Source organism: Scyliorhinus canicula, chromosome 15 (assembly GCF_902713615.1).
Source record: "Scyliorhinus canicula chromosome 15, sScyCan1.1, whole genome shotgun sequence".
NCBI lineage: Eukaryota > Metazoa > Chordata > Chondrichthyes > Carcharhiniformes > Scyliorhinidae > Scyliorhinus > Scyliorhinus canicula.
This window is the reverse complement of record NC_052160.1, coordinates 14024207-14045220: the sequence shown is the minus strand read 5'-3', so window position 1 is coordinate 14045220 and position 21014 is coordinate 14024207. Positions and strand designations below refer to the sequence as shown.

At 46.5% G+C, this 21014-nt stretch overlaps 2 protein-coding genes across 7 annotated transcripts in view; one reads left to right on the top strand and one right to left on the bottom strand.

Annotated features, from left to right (window-relative positions):
* The window catches only part of ccdc78 (coiled-coil domain containing 78), a 151674-nt gene that overhangs the window by 76177 nt on the left and 54483 nt on the right, over window positions 1-21014 (bottom strand). For 2 of the 5 annotated variants that reach the window (XM_038820819.1, XM_038820823.1), the window contains exons 1-2: window positions 19260-19442; window positions 5229-5393 (exon numbers count right to left, since the gene is read on the bottom strand). In XM_038820819.1, the coding sequence (XP_038676747.1) occupies window positions 5229-5350 (122 nt within the window). In that variant the 5' untranslated portion in view covers window positions 5351-5393; window positions 19260-19442. Of the gene's footprint in view, window positions 1-5228; window positions 5394-9416; window positions 9444-19259; window positions 19443-21014 lie in introns of those variants that run through there. The other 3 variants (XM_038820820.1, XM_038820821.1, XM_038820822.1) reach the window with 3 other exon arrangements.
* LOC119978899 (WW domain-binding protein 2-like) overlaps window positions 13504-21014 on the top strand; it is a 42624-nt gene continuing 35113 nt past the window's right edge. For both annotated transcript variants that reach the window (XM_038820826.1, XM_038820825.1), the window contains exon 1: window positions 13504-13755. In XM_038820826.1, the coding sequence (XP_038676754.1) occupies window positions 13697-13755 (59 nt within the window). In that variant the 5' untranslated portion in view covers window positions 13504-13696. The remainder of the gene's footprint in view (window positions 13756-21014) is intronic.

Here is a 21014-nt window from a genome sequence, read left to right as displayed (position 1 = left end):
AACACCAAAGACAGAAACGACAAAAACAGCACCAAGACCGGCAACGAGAACAACAAAGTCAGGAACAACGACAGTGCCAACACCAAAGACGGAAACGACAAAAACAGCGACAAGTACGGCAACGAAAACAACAAAAACAAGAACGACAGAAACAACAGCAATGAAACAACGACTTGTACACAATGGAACTACTTGGCACATGACGGACAATGCCACAGCGCATGGCAAAACGATGACAAGACTACAAACATGTCATGGGATGACGACGAATCGCATAAACACACGTCTGCTCCAGAACGAGCAAGCACACCAGCATCCAAGGCGGATGAGACAATAAATCAACACCACAAGCACAAAAAAAAAAAAAAAAGTCCATGCCAGTCAACATCAGTGATGTGACCATGCAAACACCTCGGGATGACGCATTGGGTACTTAAGATAACAAGGAACACCAACAACATTCACAGCGGACTTGCAATATCAATATCACCACGTCATCAACAACAAAAAGAAAAAAAAAAAAGCTCTGAACAAATTCATCAAGTTTGGACTCATAAATGTGTTTATTAAGTTTGGACATATAAATACATTGGCTTTGTTAACTAAGGCAATAGCATCATCACTTGTATAGATATGCATATCATAAGTTACTGTTTTGTATAATTTTCCTTAATGCTGTACAGAAACTATGTAATGAGAGAGAGGGGGATGTGGTGATCGTAGATTGACCAGATACAAAAACAACAGAGCAAACACGAGCGGGAGAGCTATAAATACACTGGGACAGGATATACAATTTTCTTTAACGATGTTCAGAAAATATGTTAAGAGAAAAAGGGGGATGTGGTGATCACAAGTTAACCAGATGCAACACAACTGAGCGACCACTAGAGGGAGCACGGGAGAGCCATATAAATACATCAGGACAGGAAGTGGGGAGACACTCTTCACAGCAGGCGGGCTGATAAGCAGGACACAGCAGGCAAAGCTGGTAGTTAGCACTGGAAGGTAGTTCTAGGTCGAGCTCTGGAAACTGAACAAACCCACAACAAAGCATCTTCTCCACACTTGAGACTGCGAGCTTTATTAAGACACGAGGAACAACACAGTATTGTTTGCCTTTTTTTCTCAGTATCTGAAATTTCTAATGTCTGAAAAGGTTTCAAGAAAAAAATTGCATCTCAGGAACATGAAATGTCGCCAGCAAATTGATATAAGTTGTCTTTTAATTGTAACCCTGGACCCCCTGGTGAACTGAAACATAGAAGATAGGAGCAGGATTAGGCCATTCAGCCCTCTGAGCCTGATTCACCACCATTCAATATGATCCTCTACTCAACGCCATGCTCCAAAACATGTCACTGGAAAACAATGTTAGTTCTTTTTTTTATTAAAAAATAATTTTTATTGGAATTTTTTACAGAAAATATAACAACAAACAATGAAAAGAAACAATAAAACCCCATAATAACTGTAACACCCCCAAGACCGTATCAAGGCATGTATCACATCCCCCCCACCCCCCCAAACCCAGTAAACAAGAGAACTTAAAAATAAATTAAATAAAAATTAAATAAGCAAACATAGTCAACGTCCCCCCCTTCCCCCCCCCCCTCCTCCCCCCCCCCCCCCCCCCCCCCCCCCCTCACCCCCGGGTTGCTGCTGCTGCTGACCCAGTATCCTATCACTGAGCCAGAAAGTCGAGGAAAGGTTGCCACCGCCTAAATAACCCTTGTGTCGATCCTCTCAGGGCGAATTTGACCTTCTCTAGCTTAATAAAACCCGCCATGTCATTGATCCAGGTCTCCACGCCTGGGGGTCTCGCATCCTTCCACTGTAGCAGGATCCTCAGCCGGGCTACTAGGGATGCAAAGGCCAGCACACCGGCCTCTTTCGCCTCCTGCACTCCCGGCTCCACCCCAACCCCAAAAATCGCGAGTCCCCAGCCTGGCTTGACCCTGGATCCTACCACCCTTGACACCATCCTCACCACCCCCTTCCAGAACTCCTCCAGCGCCGGGCATGCCCAGAACATATGGGCATGGTTCGCTGGACTCCCCGAACACCTGACACACCTGTCTTCGCCCCCAAAGAACCTACTCATCCTCGTCCCAGTCATGTGGGCCCGGTGCAGCACCTTGAATTGGATGAGGCTAAGCCGCGCACATGAGGAGGAAGAGTTAACCCTCTCCAGGGCATCAGCCCATGTCCCATCTTCGATCTGTTCCCCCAGTTCCCCCTCCCACTTAGCCTTCAGCTCCTCTACTGACGCCTCCTCCACCTCCTGCATTACCTTGTAGATATCAGATATCTTCCCATCCCCGACCCAGACCCAATGTTAGTTCTTGAGGGCACACGAGCGGCAAAGAATCAATTTGGGACTGATATCTTCACAAGATTTCAAGATCCTTCTGAGTCCCCATCTAATATAATTTCTCAGCAACCTGCAAACTGCCAAATATTGCTCCCAAGCTCTCAATGCCCACCTCTAGATTTGCTGGGTTTAGACTCTGCTCAAGAGGACTGTCATGAAGCATCCCTAGATTCCAAGATCTTTGTCTCGCTGCTTCCAAACCTCCTAGAACCCAATTCCCACTGGTCCCAACTATGCCCTCATGTTTCCAGAGCCTGTGATTTCAGTAGTGTATTGAAAATTGCACTGTGCATCTCCTCCACTTGAGACCACCATATGCACTTATACCAGCAGAGAGAGTCTGTTGGAAAGAAATAATAGAAGATCCACAAGTCCTAATTCATAACGTCTCTGGCTGAATATATAATAATTTCTGTCTGAAGAACTTCACAATTTCCTTCTTGAATTATCATAGCTGCTGAGCCCCTTCCCCCACCTGATCCCATTTCTTTATCCCGATAGTGCCCAGAACCCCTCTTCCATCATTTTCAAGCCATTTGTTTTGCCCCTGTCAGTAGTGATCCATCTTAAGACCCCCTATCCTAGATAGGGTTCACCATTTCTAATTCTGCAAGAGTCCTGTGGCTGTCCCTGTTCTGAAAAACTAGTATCACTGATAAATATGGGCTGGCATGAGATCTATGTTCTTAGAAAATCTTCAATGTGCTGAGAGAAACCTCAAAAGATCCTTTTGTTCCACCTATATTGAATTTAAAAATCCTGCTTCGCATGTGGGATGAATTACAAACATGTCCAATGAGAATTAAAATACCTATTTAGCGGTCTGTACCATTAGCACCATTACATGGTACTCTAGTAGAAATTGGAATGTCAAATCTTGTCACTATTGGATTGGATTGGATTTGTTTATTGTCACGTGTACCGAGGTACAGTGAAAAGTATTTTTCTGCAAGCAGCTCAACAGATCATTCAGTACATGGAAGAAAAGGGAATTAAACAGAATTCAAGAAAATACATGAGAATACATAATCGGGCAACACAAGATAGGGCAGCACGGTAGCATGGTGGTTAGCATAAATGCTTCACAGCTCCAGGGTCCCAGGTTCGGTTCCCGGCTGGGTCACTGCCTGTGCGGAGTCTGCACGTCCTCCCCGTGTGTGCGTGGGTTTCCTCCGGGTGCTCCGGTTTCCTCCCACAGTCCAAAGATGTGCGGATTAGGTTGATTGGCCATGCTAAATTGCCCGTAGTGTCCTAATAAGTAAGGTTAAGGGGGGGTTGTTTGGGTTACGGGTATAGGGTGGATACGTGGGTTTGAGTGGGGTGATCATTGCTCGGCACAACATCGAGGGCCAAAGGGCCTGTTCTGTGCTGTACTGTTCTATAAAGATATACAATATAACTACATAAGCATTGGCATCGGTTGAAACATACAGGTTGTAGTGTTAATGAGGTCAGTCAATAAGAGGGTCATTTAGGAGTCTGGTGACAGTGGGGAAGAAGCTGTTTTTGAGTCTGTTCATGCGTGTTCTCAGACTTCTGAATCTCCTGCCTGATGGAAGAAGTTGGAAAAGTGAGTAAGCCGGGTGGGAGGGATTCTTGATTATGCTGCCCGCTTTCCCCCGGCAGCGGGAGGTGTAGATGGAATCAATGGATGGGAGGCAGGTTCGTGTGATGGACTGGGCGGTATTCACGACTCTCTGAAGTTCCTTGCGGTCCTGGGCCGAGCAGTTGCCATACCAGGCTGTGATGCAGCCCGATAGGATGCTCTCTATAGTGCATCTGTAAAGGTTGGTAAGGGTTAATGTGGACATGCCGAATTTCCTTAGTTTCCTGAGGAAGTATAGGCGCTGTTGTGCTTTCTTGGTGAACGTGAGTGGACCAGGATAGATTTTTGGTGATGTGCACCCCTAGGAATTTGAAACTGCTCACCATCTCCACCTCGGCTCCATTAATGCTGACAGGGGTGTGTACAGTACTTTGCTTCCTGAAGTCGATGACCAGCTCTTTAGTTTTGCTGGCATTGAGGGAGAGATTGTTGTCGTTACACCACTCCACTAGGTTCTCTATCTCCCTCCTGTATTCGGACTCGTCGTTATTCGAGATCCGGCCCACTATGGTCGTATCGTCAGCAAACTTGTAGATGGAGTTGGAACCAAGTTTTGCCATGCAGTCGTGTGTGTACAGGGAGTAGAGTAGGGGGCTAAGTACGCAGCCTTGTGGGGCACCGGTATTGAGGACTATTGTGGAGGAGGTGTTGGTGTTCATTCTTACTGACTGTGGTCTGTTGGTCAGAAAGTCAAGGATCCAGTTGCAGAGTGGAGAGCCAAGTCCTAGGTTTTACCTATTTTGGTTTTACCTATAGGTAATAGGTATTACCTATTTTGCCATATTTTGCTGATCAGCAATATATTTTCCCTGTGAATTACTAAAACAAAACTAATTCTTTGCCAGTACTTGAAATTTCTAATCTCCAAAATAAAGTCTATTAAAGTGGCATATTTCACACGATCACAATTACCACTGAATTGTCCTTTGTATCTTTTTAATTGTTTTAAGTTGTTACTTTAAAGGCTTCAGCCGGACTCAAAAGCCTGAAGTCACTATTTTAAATCTCACAACAAGTTGGAGAGTGGGTTCACATGTGTCTCTTTGCACAACTCAGGCCTGAGCGCAGAGGGATGGCTGAGTTTGCCCCTGCCAAGGTCAGAGGTCGCACTTGCAGCAGAAGCCGCCCTCCCTGGAAGTGTAGAAGATTTTAGTTTGGACAGGCAGGCTTGGAGGGCCGAAGGGCCTGTTCCTGTGCCGTACTTTTTTTTTGTTCTTTGTTTTGTTGTTCTTGTCTCCCAGGGCTTACCTGCAGGAGGCGCCTCCACCCAAGGCCGTGTAGATGGTCTTTCCTTCTGCTGAGGTCAGTAAGCTATGGCCCTGTTCCGGTCTCCGAGCCGGCCGTATCCGTCCAACCACATCGACGTTCATTCCGACAGCCTATGAGCATCCAAAGTTGGCTTACTGCAATGTTCTTGAATATGTAATTGAATAGAGAGGTGCACATTGTAGACAACAATGTCTTTGGTTACAATAGAGAATGTATAAACTCAATTCATTGAAAGTATTAACCAGGAATAGAGAATCAAAGCATTCAGACCCTCACGCTGTCCTGCCGTTCTGTGCTGCACTAAGCTCAGTGTATGTTTTAGATATCAGAAAATAGGGATTGGTCTATATTTTGGGTACGGGGATCTCTATTTACATTCCGCCCACGTCGGTTTCCGTGGGGGTAGGCAGCACTAAAACTGTGTGTTGCCACGTTATTTATATGATCGTTGCATTAGTGCAAGTGGGGCCTACATTGCTGGTAGCTGGAAACCTGAGCAGAGGCTGTGCAGTGGATGTCGAGAGCACATGGCATAGACAGCCTGCTTAAAGGCAGTCTGACCATCTTAAAGCCAAGTTGCACTGAATGACAGCAGTCGCTGGCCAAATGCTACTGCTTCAATCCTAAACAAGGAAAATGGAGCTCCAGGTTCACAGGTGTGGTGCTGGGGGGCTTTGGTGGTGGAGGTGGCCAGCATGTGGTTCCATAAGATGGGACCAGGAGGTTCTTTGAAGGACCAAACCCCCCCCCCCCCCCCCCCCCCACTCCCCCACCCAAGAAGGCAGAGGGAGCAGGAAACCAAGGAGCTCAACACCTGGGCACCATTTTCTCTTGAGGTGGTAGATGGTGGGGGGTTTGTGAAACTGTCACTGGCCTTGATTTTCACACGGACGCTCCCCTAATTGCCCTTGAGGTGAGCTCGACGTCCAATCAAGGATGTGAAGCTGGTTCCGAAAGTTGGAGGGGCAATAAGAGGCCTTCCAGTTTGAACAGTGCAGGAGGGTACAGTAAGGATTAAGGACGGGAGAGGGTGCTTCAAAATTTTCTACCAAACAAGCTGGATGTCTGTTCTTTTGCCATCATGTGGTCTTCACCATGTTTTATGCCTCTCTCCAGTGTTTTTTAACTTACATTTAAAAATGGGTCTTGCAGGCAGGCCACTACTTTTGGGATGAGAGGGGTACCCCTCTACAGGGTGGCCTGCTGATGGTCCTGCACCCAGGTAGGAAGGGAGGGCATCTGGGCCTACCTCGAGCATTTTCCCAACCCGCTCCCACCATCCCTGGCTTCCGCCAGAGGGGGGGGGGGGTGGGGGGGCATTTCCAGGGAGCTGCCCTGTCTCCCACTGTGTGAAGGAACGTGGAGGAAGAGAGGAAAATACCAGTCGGCCTCCTTGGTCCCCAAAAGGCTGTTAACAAACTATTCGTGGCCGGATGTTCCTTCCTTGCCCACTCCCTCTATTCCACCCCCACTGGTGAGATGGAGCTGGGAAACCACGCCCCTGCTATTTTTAGATCCCATCCCATCAAACTCTGGTTCCAGTCCCGCTGGAGTCTCAAAATTCTTCCCCGAGGCTCTCGCCCCACAGACCTGGCAGCAGAACCATCCGAAGTGTGATGACCTCGTACATGTGGCCAAGTTCAGGGAATGCACCTTCACACGACATCGCCTGGCCACAGCAACACCTGCCTCTCCGGCTGACCAATACACCAACCCCCCCCCCCCTCCCCCCCATCTAATCTGGACTGACCCCTAACGTCCAGTCCCTCCATCTTACCCCATTCCAACGATGCCAACCTCACATACACCTCCCGCTGTCTCCAGCTTTGTCAGGCACATCACCAAAACACCCTTATAGCACATTCCTCCTATCCTCTTGCAGGACAAGGTGAGGCATAGCAGGAGAGGGCAGAGCAGACCGGGGGGGGGGGGGGGGGGGGGGGGGGGGGGGGGGCAACTTAGGCCTTTCCTGAGGCCTTCACCCCACTCGAGATGCGCACCCGAACCTCCCATCCATAATGTCACAAGTGCCTGCCATGGCAGGAGCCATTTCTCACTCTCGGAGTCAACTTGCCAGATTATTCACAGTGCTACGGCACAGGTGTAACCAGCCGCTAGCCGAGAGCATTGCGGAGGGAAGCTGTATGGTACAGCTGACCATCCAGTTGCAGCACCATCTCTCTCTCTCTGAACTAGCCTATGGGACAGAGCCCAGGGAGTGTGCAATCAGTCGCAGGTAGGACCCCACAGACTTAGCAGTCCTTCCTCTAGCCCAGTGGTTCTCAACCTTTTTTAACCCATGGACCCCTTTTCCTCTTAATTTCTTTTTGTGGACCCCCATAGCCATTCCACAGAAAAAAAAAGCTTCTTATATTTTTCACTAACAAAAAAGTAAAGGAATTGTATCAAATATTAAAGAAATAGTAAATGATTATGCTTTATTTTGAAGGAAAACTAATTTATTGCAAATAAACATATTTAACAATTAAATTCTATAGAGAATTATGTACACTAGTAAATAATTCATAATAAACCATTTTAAGATAGGCCTAAGTGAGTAATTAAGAAAAAAATGCAGATTTATTCAATGAGATCCCTGTGGTTGATGCTGCTCAGCGAGTTTTTTTATATTCGGCTCCATCGAGGTCAACGATAGTCGAAGATGACCCTTTTTCACAATGTCGAGTCTATTACGAGCTTTTGATAATAAGTGAAAAACACGACTAAATCCTGATTCAACAAGGTAAGATGATGGAAAAGCTATAACGTAGAGCTGTGCTTTATCCCAGAGTAGTGGGTACTTTTTAGCAGTGTCATTTGTTTTCCATATATTATGCTTCCCATCTTTGAATTTTGCGTGCAATATTTCATCACTTTGTAATTCAATGAGGGTCTCCTGTAAAGAAATGTCTACATCGGCAGCATTAACTTCAAAAGGAATTGCCACCCAAGTTGGTATATCCATCATGAGTAGGTCACTAAACCGAGCTTGCATATTTTCATGCAAATTTTCCAAATATTCAGCATACAATGCAAGGTCATCATCGTGCAAATCACTGCTAATCGAGGTCAAACAAGGAAACTGTTCAAATGCACGACGTCTGATATAAATTTTGTACAGCTGCAGTTTTCTCAGAAAAGCAGTAATAGCACCTTTACTGGATATGAGATCAGAATGTTTTCCTTGGAGCTGTTTATTAAGTAAATTGATTTTTTCAAATATATCAGATAAGTAAAATACATCACATTTAGCTGCAAGCAGTTGTTCTCCAAGCTGGGTGTTAGCCAGAAATAAGACAATAGAGTCCCAAAGTTCAGTAAAACGATGAAGACAATTCCCCTTTGATAACCACCTCACCTCAGTACCACTAAAATATCACCGTGGACCCCCGATTCGGTATTTTTTTTGTGTGGACCCCCAGTAATGTTACATGGACCCCCAGGGACCCCGGTTGAGAACCACTGCTCTAGCCCCTGAATAGAGCCAAATAGCAACAAAACGTTGTTATTAAAAACTTGTTTAATTTTATATATGTTGCACTCCATAACTATCCCCATCCACCTGATACCAGAGTGATTTATTATTTGTGGACAACATACTTCTGGTTTAAATTCATTTCCACATGTCATCAGGTGCCACTTGGCACTGTTTGAGTTTGACTGTTTATTGAGCCAGGAGGTTAGAAGCAGTAAATGGTGGATTCATGCGTCAGGGGAGCTGAGTTTTCTCAGGACCTCATTTGGAATAGCCAGCCACGCAGCCTCAACGCCATCCTGGGGGCTGGCACCATTCAAGGAGTTCCAGAAGCTTCTCCTTGACGAATATCAGTGACCCAGCAGCTTACGGTTAACCGTGTACTTGGGCTTCCGCGTACCAGGGAAGGGAGCTCCACAGGAAGATTCCATTCTGCAGGCTGAGGGATCTGAAATATCTCCGAACCCGGCTGGGTAACAGATTTGGAAATCACCTGCCCAAACATTTAACAGTAATTCCCAAACAGTCACAGCTTAATGCAATGTCAAGTAAAAAATAATCTATTACTCGAGGGACACGGTCGTGTCATAACAATTAACTGGGGATTTCCTATCTTCCTTAATAGTCAGATATCATGGAACACTATGTTAAGCCCCTGCACAGGTATCCTCTACAAATATATCCAATCTTACCTTTGATACCCGAGCTGTGGGTTGCCTGTCAACGTTTGAATCTTTATGCTTTTATTTCCTGACTTCCAGAGTCACTGCAGTGTGTAGTATGTGTTCCACTGTTACCCTGGTAACACTGTGTAACACGTTCGGTGAGCTCCACCTCCTAACTTTAGTGAAAGAGAGCAGACAGGCAGCAGCTGTAAACTCTGTGCTCTCTGGGGCCCCTGACCCACAAAGTTGACGGTCAGAGACAGCTCAATAGAAGGAATGAGCTGCATTTTACAGGGGGTGGCGGGTGGGCACACTACCCCCCAACACCGAAGGAAATGTCGGTCCCGAACAGACTGATGTTAAACAAGGCCACCCCGCAGCCAGAACAGTCATAAAGAGGTGGGGCAGCACGGAGGCACAGTGGTTGGCACTGGTGTCTCACAGCATCAGGGATCCAGGATCGATTCCAGCCTTGGGTGACCGTATGTAAGGATTTTGCACATTCTCGACGGGCCTGCGTGAGTTTCCACCAGGCGCACCAGTTTCCTCCCACAGTTGAAAGATGTGCAGGTTAGGTGGATTGTCCATGCTAAATTTCCCCTTAGCGTCCAAAGTTGGGGTTACGGGGGTAGGGAGGGGCATTGGGCTGAGTTGGGGTGCTCTTTCGAGAGATCAGTGCAGACTTGATGGGCTGAATGGCCTCCTTCTGCACTGTAGGGATTCTATGATTCTCTCTCGCTACACTATCTGTTTCTGTAACAGTATTTTTTTAAACTTTGGTCCAATTGCACAAACTCACCAAGATTCCTTAGACAGCATCTTCCAGACCCACAACCGCTATCATCTAGAAGGACAAGAGCAGCAGATACCTGGGAGCCACACCACCTGGATGTTCGGCACGGTAGCATTGTGGATAGCACAATGGCTTCACAGCTCCAGGGTCCCAGGTTCGATTCCGGCTTGGGTCACTGTCTGTGCGGAGTCTGCGCATCCTCCCCGTGTGTGCGTGGGTTTCCTACGGGTGCTCCGGTTTCCTCCCACAGTCCAAAGATGTGCAGGTTAGGTGGATTGGCCATGCTAAATTGCCCTTAGTGTACAAAATTGCCCTTAGTGTACAAAATTGCCCTTAGTGTTGGGTGGGGTTACTGGGTTATTGGGATAGGGTGGAGGTGTTGACCTTGAGTAATATGCTCTTTCCAAGAGCCGGTGCAGACTCGATGGGCCGAATGGCCTACTTCTGCACTGTAAATTCTATGAATTCAAAAAAAAAATTCTATGAATTCTATGAATTCACTAACCATCCTGACTTGGAAATATATCAGCGTTCCATCACTGTCGCTGGGTCAAAATCCTGGAACTCCCTCCCTAACAGCACTGTGGATGTACCTACACCTCAGGGACTGCAGGGGTTCAAGAAAACAGCTCACCACCACCAGCATCGCAAGGGCAGCTATTGCCCGTCCCGGGCAATAAATGCTGGCCTACCCACATCCTGTAAATGATTATATATTTTTTAAATCACCCATTAACCTTCTAAATTCCAGGAAATACAACCGTAGTTTGTTTAATCTCTCATTGTAACTTAACCCTATACACTAAAATAAAGAATACATGCATTCAAATAGTCGTTTGGTAGTACTGAACTTGGGTATTGCTGATAAAAGGCGTCTTGTCGAAGCTTTTACTCTCACACAATAATTGTCCATTTGGGAGGGGGGTCCCCAATACCTCTGCTGTGTGGGAGGCCGTTCCACTTCAATGCTGACGGGGACACACTTTAAAGGTGGAGTACGTTGAAGTAGGTGAACTGAGTGTGAAGGCACCCCCCCCCCCCGGGCCAGAGTGACGGCTTAGATCCCACTCACTCATTTGTTTGACTCGGGGAGGCCCAAGATCTGGAGAGAAAACTGGTCTGTGTAGCTGGGGAGCTACATACCGGTTTTCAGTCTGAGACTGAGACTTTGAAAAGATAGGGGAGGACTCTGCCCATTCTTTCCCCTGACGTTGGTATCTTTGCGACTGCCCTGATGAGTGCAAGTAAAAAAACTTCGACAAAATGTATTTTTTCAGCAATACTCAATGCATGCGTTCTTCATTATAATTATTATAAATTAACATATGAAGTTCTGTTAGATTTCCTATCCGAACTGTACCTTCTGATTAACATGATACTTAGATCCAAAATGAACTGGATCCACCATATGAATACTGTGGCTACAAGAGCAGGTCAGAGGCTGGGAATCCTGTGGAGAGTAACTTGCCTCCTGACTCCCAAATGCCTGTCCACAAGGCACAGGTCAGGAATGGGTTGGGATATTCCCCACTTGCTTGGATGAGTGCAACACCAGCAACACCCAAGAATCTTGACACCATCCAGGACAAAACAGCCCATTTGATTGGCTCCCCATCCACAAAAGAATCACTCCCGCCACCGCCAACGCACAGTAGCAGCCGTGTGTACCATCTACAAGATGCACTGCAGGAACTCAGCAATAGTCCTTCAACCCATGACCACTACCATCTACGAGGAGAAGGGCAGCAGACACTTGGGAACACCACCACCTGGAAGTTCCCCTCCAAGCCACACATAATCCTCACTTGGAAATTTATTGCCATTCCTGCTCTGTCGCAGGGACACAATCCTGGAACTCCCTCCCTAACAGCACTGTGGGTGTACCTACACCTCATGGACCGCAGCGGCTCAAGAAGGCGGCTCACCGCCACCTTCTCAAGGGCGATTTGGGATGGACAATAAATGCCGGCATAGCCTGCGATGCCCTCAAGCTGCGAACACATTTTATTAAAAACTCTATTCTCTATTCCCTTTGTGGTTTTGAACACCTTCAGTCTGCCTCCCTGGTGATGGGGTTTTAATTTTCTCGCCGCTGCGACCTTCAGACAGGCCCTGTGAGGCGGGTGAGGCGGAGGGAGGGCAAAATCAACATATTGAGTGGGAAACCATGACCGTCTTTGGCACTGCTGCCAAGCCAGAGGGAGAGCAGGTAGGGAGCAACAATTCTGCTTCGACCTCATCCACCATGTCGGATGCCTATTTTTGCCCATACAATGGGCACAATGCAAACTACGTTTCTAGGCCTGGGCACCCAATTTTCGCTCACTTAGAGTGGGTGACTGTGGCAATGGTGAAAGGCCCTTTAGCTTTGCACTACTCCAGCATCTAGTGTATTCATACAGCCTGAACCCAGATCTGGGTCCAGTCAAACACCAGAGTGAGATTGCCCCATGAATAGAGTTTTGTTTTGTAGTTTGAGGTTTGGGCCTTACCTCCCAGTCTATACCCTTTACAGCACTTGGTAGTTAGCATTGATCTCAAACCCAAACAGCCTTTCACTGACAAGAATTGAAATTTCACTGTGCACCAAGATACAGCAGTGGAAGATAATTCCGAACAAAAATATGTTTCAGTCACCCTTTATTGAATAAGGGAAATTAAATGAAATGAAATGAAAATCGCTTATTGTCACAAGTAGGCTTCAATGAAGTTACTGTGAAAAGCCCCTAGTCGCCACATTCCGGCGCCTGTCCGAGGAGGCTGGTGAGGGAATCATAAGAGGGGCACAGTGGTTAGCACTGCTGCCGCACAGCACCGGGGACCCGGGTTCGATCCTGGCCTTGGGTCACTGTCTGTGTGGAGTTTGCACTTTCTCCCCGTGTCTGCGTGGGTTCCCACCGGCTGCTCCGGTTTCCTCTCACAGTCTAATGATGTGCAGGTTAGGTGGATTGGCCACGCTAAATTGCCCCTTAGAGTCCATGGGTGTGCAGGTTGGGTGGGGTCACAGGGAGAGTGCGGGGGGAGTAGGTGAAGTGCTCTTTCGGAGGGTCGGTGCAGACCCGATGACTCGAATGGCCTTCTCTTGCACCGTAGGGATACAATGGAGTTGAATTTGCCACATTTGCTGGTACCTTGAACAGTTTGAAATTTCCATCTGTCTTTATAAACTTTGCACTTTAAGCCCATGGCTGGTGACATGTCAGTTTGTGGTCGATTGTGACATATTGGCATGTTACACGAGGAGAGAGGGAGAGAAAAAGAAAAAGAAGAGCAAGAGAGACCAAGAGGCCGGGTAATAGGGAGGGGGGGAAAGAGGAAGAGAGAGTGAGAAGAGGGGAAAGAAAGCAGGGGAGATAGAGAGAAAATAAAAGAGGAGCAAGGGGAAATGAGGAGTGAGGGATAGAGCGTTAAACAGGGAGAGAGGGGATGGCAGAAAGAGAGGGAAAGGGACAGTAAAGAGAAAGAGGTTCACATCGGCAGATATGTGAGGAGCGTAAACAGAAATTGCAAAAGAATGGCACTCAATACAGTTGGGTCACAGAATGGAATGCCAATTCTACAAAACCCAGAAAGGTAGAGGCAAAAGTGTTTGACCGAGCTGTTTGGAAATAAGTTCTGAATGTTCTATAAGTGTGCGAATGTATGGTAAATTAAGTGCTTCGCTATTGATGCGGTAATGCAACTTGTCATAATTAACATGCATTTGAAACAGAGGAATATAGTTTTAAAACCTGTGCAGCATGTTTATCAAGGAAGTTAAACTTATCCCATTCTTGTAGAAAAATATCAGTAGAATTATTTGCTTTGCATGACAAGTGGGAGAAATATGAAGTATTTGGATGGTTATTAGACATATATCTGTTCTATGTTCTATAGTGTAGAGGGACTTTAGAAGGGTTTCACAGGACGGTGCAACATCTTGGGCCGAAGGGCCTGTACTGCGCTGTAATGTTCTATGTTCTATATCAGCCCGGTAGCACGGTAGCATTGTGGATAGCACAATCGCTTCACAGCTCCAGGGTCCCAGGTTCGATTCCGGCTTGGGTCACTGTCTGTGTGGAGTCTGCACATCCTCCCCGTGTCTGTGTGGGTTTCCCCCGGTTTCCTCCCACAGTCCAAAGATGTGCAGGTTAGGTGGATTGGCCATGATAAATTGCCCTTAGTGACCAAAATTGCCCTTGGTGTTGGGTGGAGTTACTGGGATAGGGTGGAGTTGTTGACCTTGGGTAGGGTGCTCTTTCCAAGAGCTGGTGCAGACTCGATGGGCTGAATGGCCTCCGTCTGCACTGTAAATTCTATGAAAAAAACTCTATGAATTATGATTTAAATTCGTAATGGTCAGAACTAATTTGCCCTTACACCCCTCAAAGGATTAATAATCAATATTCACTCATCCAATGCTTCTTTCAGTAAGCAATGAAAAAACCTTCCTTCGAGATCTCTCCGAACATTTTATCATAGAATTATAGAATCCCTACAGTGCAGAAGGAGGCCAACGAATCTATACCGAACCCCCCGAAAGAGCACCCTACCATGCCCACTCCCTCCTATCCCCTTAACCCAACCTAACAGGCAATTTTTGCACGGCCAATCCACCTAACCTGCACCATCTTTGCACTGTGGGAGGAAACCGGAACACCCGGAGGAAACCCACACAGGCACGGGGAGAAAGTGCAAACTCAACACAGTCACTCGAGGTCGGAATGCAACCCGGGTCCCTGTGGCTGTGATACAGCAGTGCTAGCCACTGTGCCACCGTGCCACTCTAGTATTTCATTCTTCCAGCTGCCCTTTCCTATAATTTCTATTAACTTTTTTTTTTCAGGGGCAGCACGGTGGCCTAGTGGTTAGCACAACCGCCTCACGGCGCTGAGGTCCCAGGTTTGATCCCGGCTCTGGGTCACTGTCCGTGTGGAGTTTGCACATTCTCCCCGTGTCTGCGTGGGTTTCGCCCCCACAACCCAAAAAAAAATAAAAAAATGTGCAGAGTAGGTGGATTGGCCACGCTAAATTGCCCCTTAATTGGAAAAAATAATTGGGTAATCTAAATTTATTTTTAAAAAATTTTTAAACTTTTTTTTCAGTAAATTTGTAATGATGGAAGGCAAATAGAGAATGGTTCAGTATCAATGTTCCAGCTCCCATTTTCATTTAAACGTGGTGGGTGGGATTCTCCGTTAGCCGACGCCAAAATTGGGAAAGCAATTGGGCGGAGAATCGGTTCCGACGCCAAAAGCGTGGAAGGTGCCAATCTGACGCCAAATAGCAATCTAGCACATCGACAGCGGCGTCAATGCGTTCCGCAACGTACGTACAGTAGACACCATTTGCATAGCATTAGGGGACCCGACCTGGTATTCTCCGAGGTCTCCGCAATTCTCCGCCTCCGATAGGCCGAGTTCCCGGTTCACTTGTGCTTTTAAAATCATGAACCCAGTGTGGTGGCTGCTGAGCGAGGGGGGGGGGGTACAGAAACTGTCCAACATGGCCATAGTTTGGTGACAGTTGTGCCGCTGGCCGGAGGGCTTCTGCCAGGGCTAGGGAGGCGTAACGGTGGGTGGGCAGGAGGTGAGCTGTGGGGTCGGGATGGACGGGCACTGAACACCATTGCCGCAGTCGGCAAGGCAGCCATGCAGCTACGCACACTGCTTACAGCACACTTTGAACTTAGGACATTAGATTCCAGAATGTTATGGAAAAACACGAGGATGGGCCTGAAATCAAAGCTCTAAACTGGGGAAGGCCAATGTTAGTAAGATCAGATGTGAGTTGGCAAGAATGGTCTGGGAGCAGACACTTTTGGGTAAATCTGTGACAGAACAGTGGGACGCATTCCAGAAGGAAATAGGAGTGTTCAGGGCCAACATGTTCCACTAAAGAAAAAGGATGGGACCAACAAATCCAGTGAACCCTGGATATAAAGGGAGATACAGCACAGGATGAAGAGAAAAGGGAAGGCTTATGGCAGACATCGAGGGCTCAAAACAGCAGAAGCCCTAGAGGATTATAAAATGTGCAAGAGGGAACTTAAAAAGGAAATTCGGAGTCCAAAAAGAGGACATGAAAGGAAGCTGGCAGGTAAAATAAAGGAAAATCCTAAGTTGTTTGACAAGTACATTAAGGGTAAAAGGATAGCTTGGGAAACAGTTGGGGCCATTAAGGACCACAGTGGCAATTTGTATGTGGAGCCGGAGGATGCAGTTGGGTTCTAAATTAATACTTTACGTCAGTGTTCACTAGGGAGAAGGACGATGTGGGTACAGAAATCAGGGAGAAGGAGTATGATCAAATTAAAGAAATTAACATAGACTGAGAGGAGGTTCTGAGTGGTCTGACAGGCTTAAAAATAGATCAATCTCCAGGGCCAGATTAAATGTATCCTCGGCCATTGAATGAGGCAAGGGAGGAAATAGCAGGGGCACTGGCAATAATTTTCAATTCCTTTCTGGCCACAGGAGAGGTGCCGGAGGACTGGAGGATAGCCAATGTGGTACCATGATTCAAGAAAGGAGGACGGGATAAACCAGGAAACTACAGGCCAGTCAGTCTGACCTCTGTGGTAGGGAAACTATTGGAAGCAATTCTGAGAGACAGAATTAATCTGCATTTGGAGAGGCCGGGATTAATCAAGAACAGTCAGCGTGGGTTTGTTAAGGGGAGGTCATGTCTGACCAACTTGATTGAATTTTTCGAAGAGGTGACCAGGTGTGTAGTTAAGGGAAATGCATTTGACGTAGACTACTTAGACTTCAGCAAGGCTTTTGATCAGATCCCACATGGGAGACTGATAGCGAAGGTAAGAGCCAATGGATGCAGAATTGGCTGAGTGGGAGGAAGCAGAGGATGATGGTCGAGAGCTGTCTTTCTGACTGGAAACCTGGTTCCAGTGGGGTGCCTCAGGGATCAGTATTAGGTCCCTTGCTGTTTGTGGTTTTTATCAATGATTTAGATTTGAATTTAGGAAGGTTAATCAGTTAAGTTTGTGGACAATGCGAAAATTGGTGGGGTGGTAAATAGTGAAGATTACAGGAGCATATAAACAGGCTGGTCAGAAAGGCTGATCAATGGCTAACAGAATTCAATCCAGAAAAGTGTGAGGTGATGCACTTGGGCAGGACAGAAAGAGCAAGGAACACATGATAAACAGCAAGACCATGGGAAGCACCAAGGATCAGAGGGACCTTGGTGTGCATGTACACCCGTCCCTTAAGGTAGCAGAGCAGGTGGATAAAATGGTTAAGAAGGCATTTGGTATACTTGCCTTCATTGGCTGAGACCTAGCGTTGAAGAGCAGGGAGGTTTTTGCTGGAAATGTATAAAACGTTGGTTAGGCCGCAGTTAGAGTATTGCGTGCAGTTCAGGAATCCACGTTATAGGAGGGATGTGGTAGAACTGGAAAGGGAATTTACCAGGATGTCACCTGGGCTGGAGAGTTTTAGTTATGGCGGGAGATTGGATAGACTGGATTGTTTTCCTTGGAGCAGAAGGGGGACATGATTGAGATGTATAAAATTATGAGTGGCATAGATAAAGTAGACAGGAAGAAATGATTCCTCAATGAGAGGGATCAATGAGCAGGGGACATAGATTTAAGGCAGGAGGTTTTAGAGGGGATGTGAGTAACACTAACCTTTTAGTGTTAGTGAGGCCACACCTGAAATGAAATGAAATGAAAATTGCTTGTTGTCACAAGTAGGCTTCAAATGAAGTTACTGTGAAAAGCCCCTAGTCGCCACATTCCGGCACCTGTCCAGGGAGGCTGTTACGGGAATCAAACCGTGCTGCTGGCCTGCTTGGTCTGCTTTCAAAGCCAGCGATTTAGCCCTGTGCTAAATAGCCCTGGACTAGCGTGTTCAGTTTTGATCTCCTTACCTAAGAAAGGACATACTGCCGCTGGAGGGTGTGCAGAGGAGAGTCACTAGGTTAATCCCAGAGCTGAAGGAGTTGGATTACGAGTAGAGGTTGAGTAGTCTGGGACTGTATTCATTGGAATTTAGAAGGATGCGGGGGGGGGGGGTCTTATAGAAACATATACAATTATGAAGGGAATAGATAGGACAGATGCGGGCAGGTTGTTTCCCACTGGCGGGTGAAAGCAGAACTAGGGGGCACAGCCTCAAAATAAGGGGAAGTAGATTTAGGACTGAGTTCAGGAGGAACTTCTTCACCCAAAGGGTTGTGAATCTATGGAATTCCTTGCCCAGTGAAGCAGTAGAGGCTTCTTCAATAAATGTTTTCAAGGTAAAGATAGATAGTTTTTTGAAGAATAAAGGAATGAAGGGTTATGGTGTTTGGGCGGGAAAGTGGAGCTGAGTCCACAAAAGATCAGCCATGATCTCATTGAATGGCGGAGCAGGCTCGAGGGGCCAGATGGCCGACTCCTGCTCCTAGTTCTTATGTTCTTACGTTCACCCAGTGGGTGGGATGCGGGAGTCTGGAACTCACTGCCTGAATTGGTTGTGGAGGCAAAGACCCTCATAATATTTCAGAAGTATGGTGCATATGTGATGGAACAAGGATCTTTTCTACTTTGTAAACTTCTATGACTCCAAAATGGTCAAGTTGTGGGTTACATCAAATGTATCTCAACCATTCACCTAGATTGAGCGCATATGTTAGTTATGTCATGAAAACTCAAAAATATTGTGGACCCTGGAAGTTTGAAATACAAACAGAAAATTATGGAAATTCTCAGCAGATCTGATAGCATCCGTAGAGATCCTGAGAAATAACATCATATTAGTTACTGAAATGGATCAATGTATCCCTGGCACCAAATAACTCAGTAAAAAACTGAAAGATAAAATCATTACCACAAAAGGAGTTGCCCGATTTGCTAACTCGATTATGGATTCATTTATCTCCGGTTTCGGTTGGTCATGTGAACTTTTAACACTACCAAGTGATGGATCTGGTCGGCAAAAATATATTCATAATGCGGCTAGTCGTCCTAATGAACATGATTGTGACAGCATCATCTAAGAGAAAACGTGGCATCATCTCCACTTCAGAACATCCTTGTCAACATTGCCTACATCCTGTGGGCAAAAAAAACCATCTCCTTCATTCTTACTCACCTGGTCCTTATTCAAACTTCCATTTCAGCCAATGTACTTCCAGTAACGGGAACTGTGTCTTCACAGGAATCTCTACATTTCCCAGGTCATGGATTTCCCATCTGCCCTGCTCCAAGCATTAACACTTGCTGCGTTAGCCTGTATTTCAGGAATGTTCCTCATTTGAAAGTTTAGCCATTGAACTTCTCCGCTTGCTGCAGAAGAAGTGAGGTGAATCGTCCATGCAGACACATAGTCAGATGTGTGTTGATGACTCATTGCTTTATTGCAGCCCTGATAACATTTCAAACAACATCTCACAATGGTCAACGTGGGCAGTCGCTCCAGGAATGAAGGGGTGTCACATTTATTATAAGATCACTGATCATCGATGAGCAGACAACCTTTTGCAACTTCCAACTTCTGCTTATCAGCTCTAATGTTTATCGTGCATATCAAATCACAGCCCTGACACAAAATAAATCACACTCCCCAGGGACCCTAACTCATCCTCCATCTCCGAGGATCACTGGATAGAACTATAAATTACTGAATGCTTTAATGAAAGCTTTGTCCTGTTCATAGATGACACTTTCCAGTTATAAAAGGCAACAAAAGGGCAGCACGGTGGCACAGTGGTTAGCATTGCTGCCTACGGCGCTGAGGACCTGGGTTCGAATCCCGCCCCTGGGTCATTGTCCGTGTGGAGTTTGCACATTCTCCCCGTGTCTGCGTGGGTTTCACCCCCACAACCCAAAGATGTGCAGGGTAGGCGGATTGGCCACGTTAAATTGCCCCTTAATTGGAAAAAATAATTGAGTACTCTAAATTTATTTTTTAAATAAATAAATAAATTTTAAAAAGGCAACAAATACAATTTGAATCCAGTATGTCTGAATTTACTGACAACATGAGAAATGTGTTCCAACATGTCACATTCACCTCGCTTTCAGATCCAAATCCAACCAACCCTCTAGCATAACATAGAATCAGAGAGTGGTCACAGCACAGAAGGATCCCATTTGGACCACTATGTCCTTCTGGCTCTCTGCAAGAGAGAATTAGCAGGTCCCACTCCCGGGTCCTTTCTCTATGGCCAGAACATTTTTCTTCCCCTTCAAGTACTTAACCAATTCTCTTTTGAAAGCCACGCTTGAATTTATCTCCACCACCTCTCTAGGCCGTGCATCCCGGATCCTAACCACTCGCTGCATGAAAAAGTCTTTCCATGTGCTGCCTTTGACTCTTTTGCCAATCACTGTAAGTAGAACATAGAACGTAGAGTGCAGAAGGAGGCCATTTGGACCATCGAGTCTGCACCGACCCACTTAAGCCCTCATTTCCACCCTATCCCCGTAACCCAATAACCCCTCCTAACCTTTTTGGACACTAAGGGCAATTCAGCATGGCCAATCCACCTATCCTGCATGTCTTTGGACTGTGGGAGGAAACTGGAGCACCCGGAGGAAACCCACGCAGACACGGGGAGAACGTACAGACTCGGCACAGACCGTGACCCAGCGGGGAATCGTACCTGGGACCCTGGCGCTGTGAAGCCACAGTGCTAACCATTTGTGCTACCGTGTTCTTCGCTTCTCAACCCTTCCACCAATGGGAACACCACACTGTGCTTAATTCCTTTAATCAACATACTGCACGTTCGTTTAATCAAACCAAAATGTCAACTTTTTGAAAGATCTTTAAGGAGTCTATGGCTTCTAACCAAACAAATAGTAACTGATACTATTGAATTCACTTGACCGATATTCATCTCAT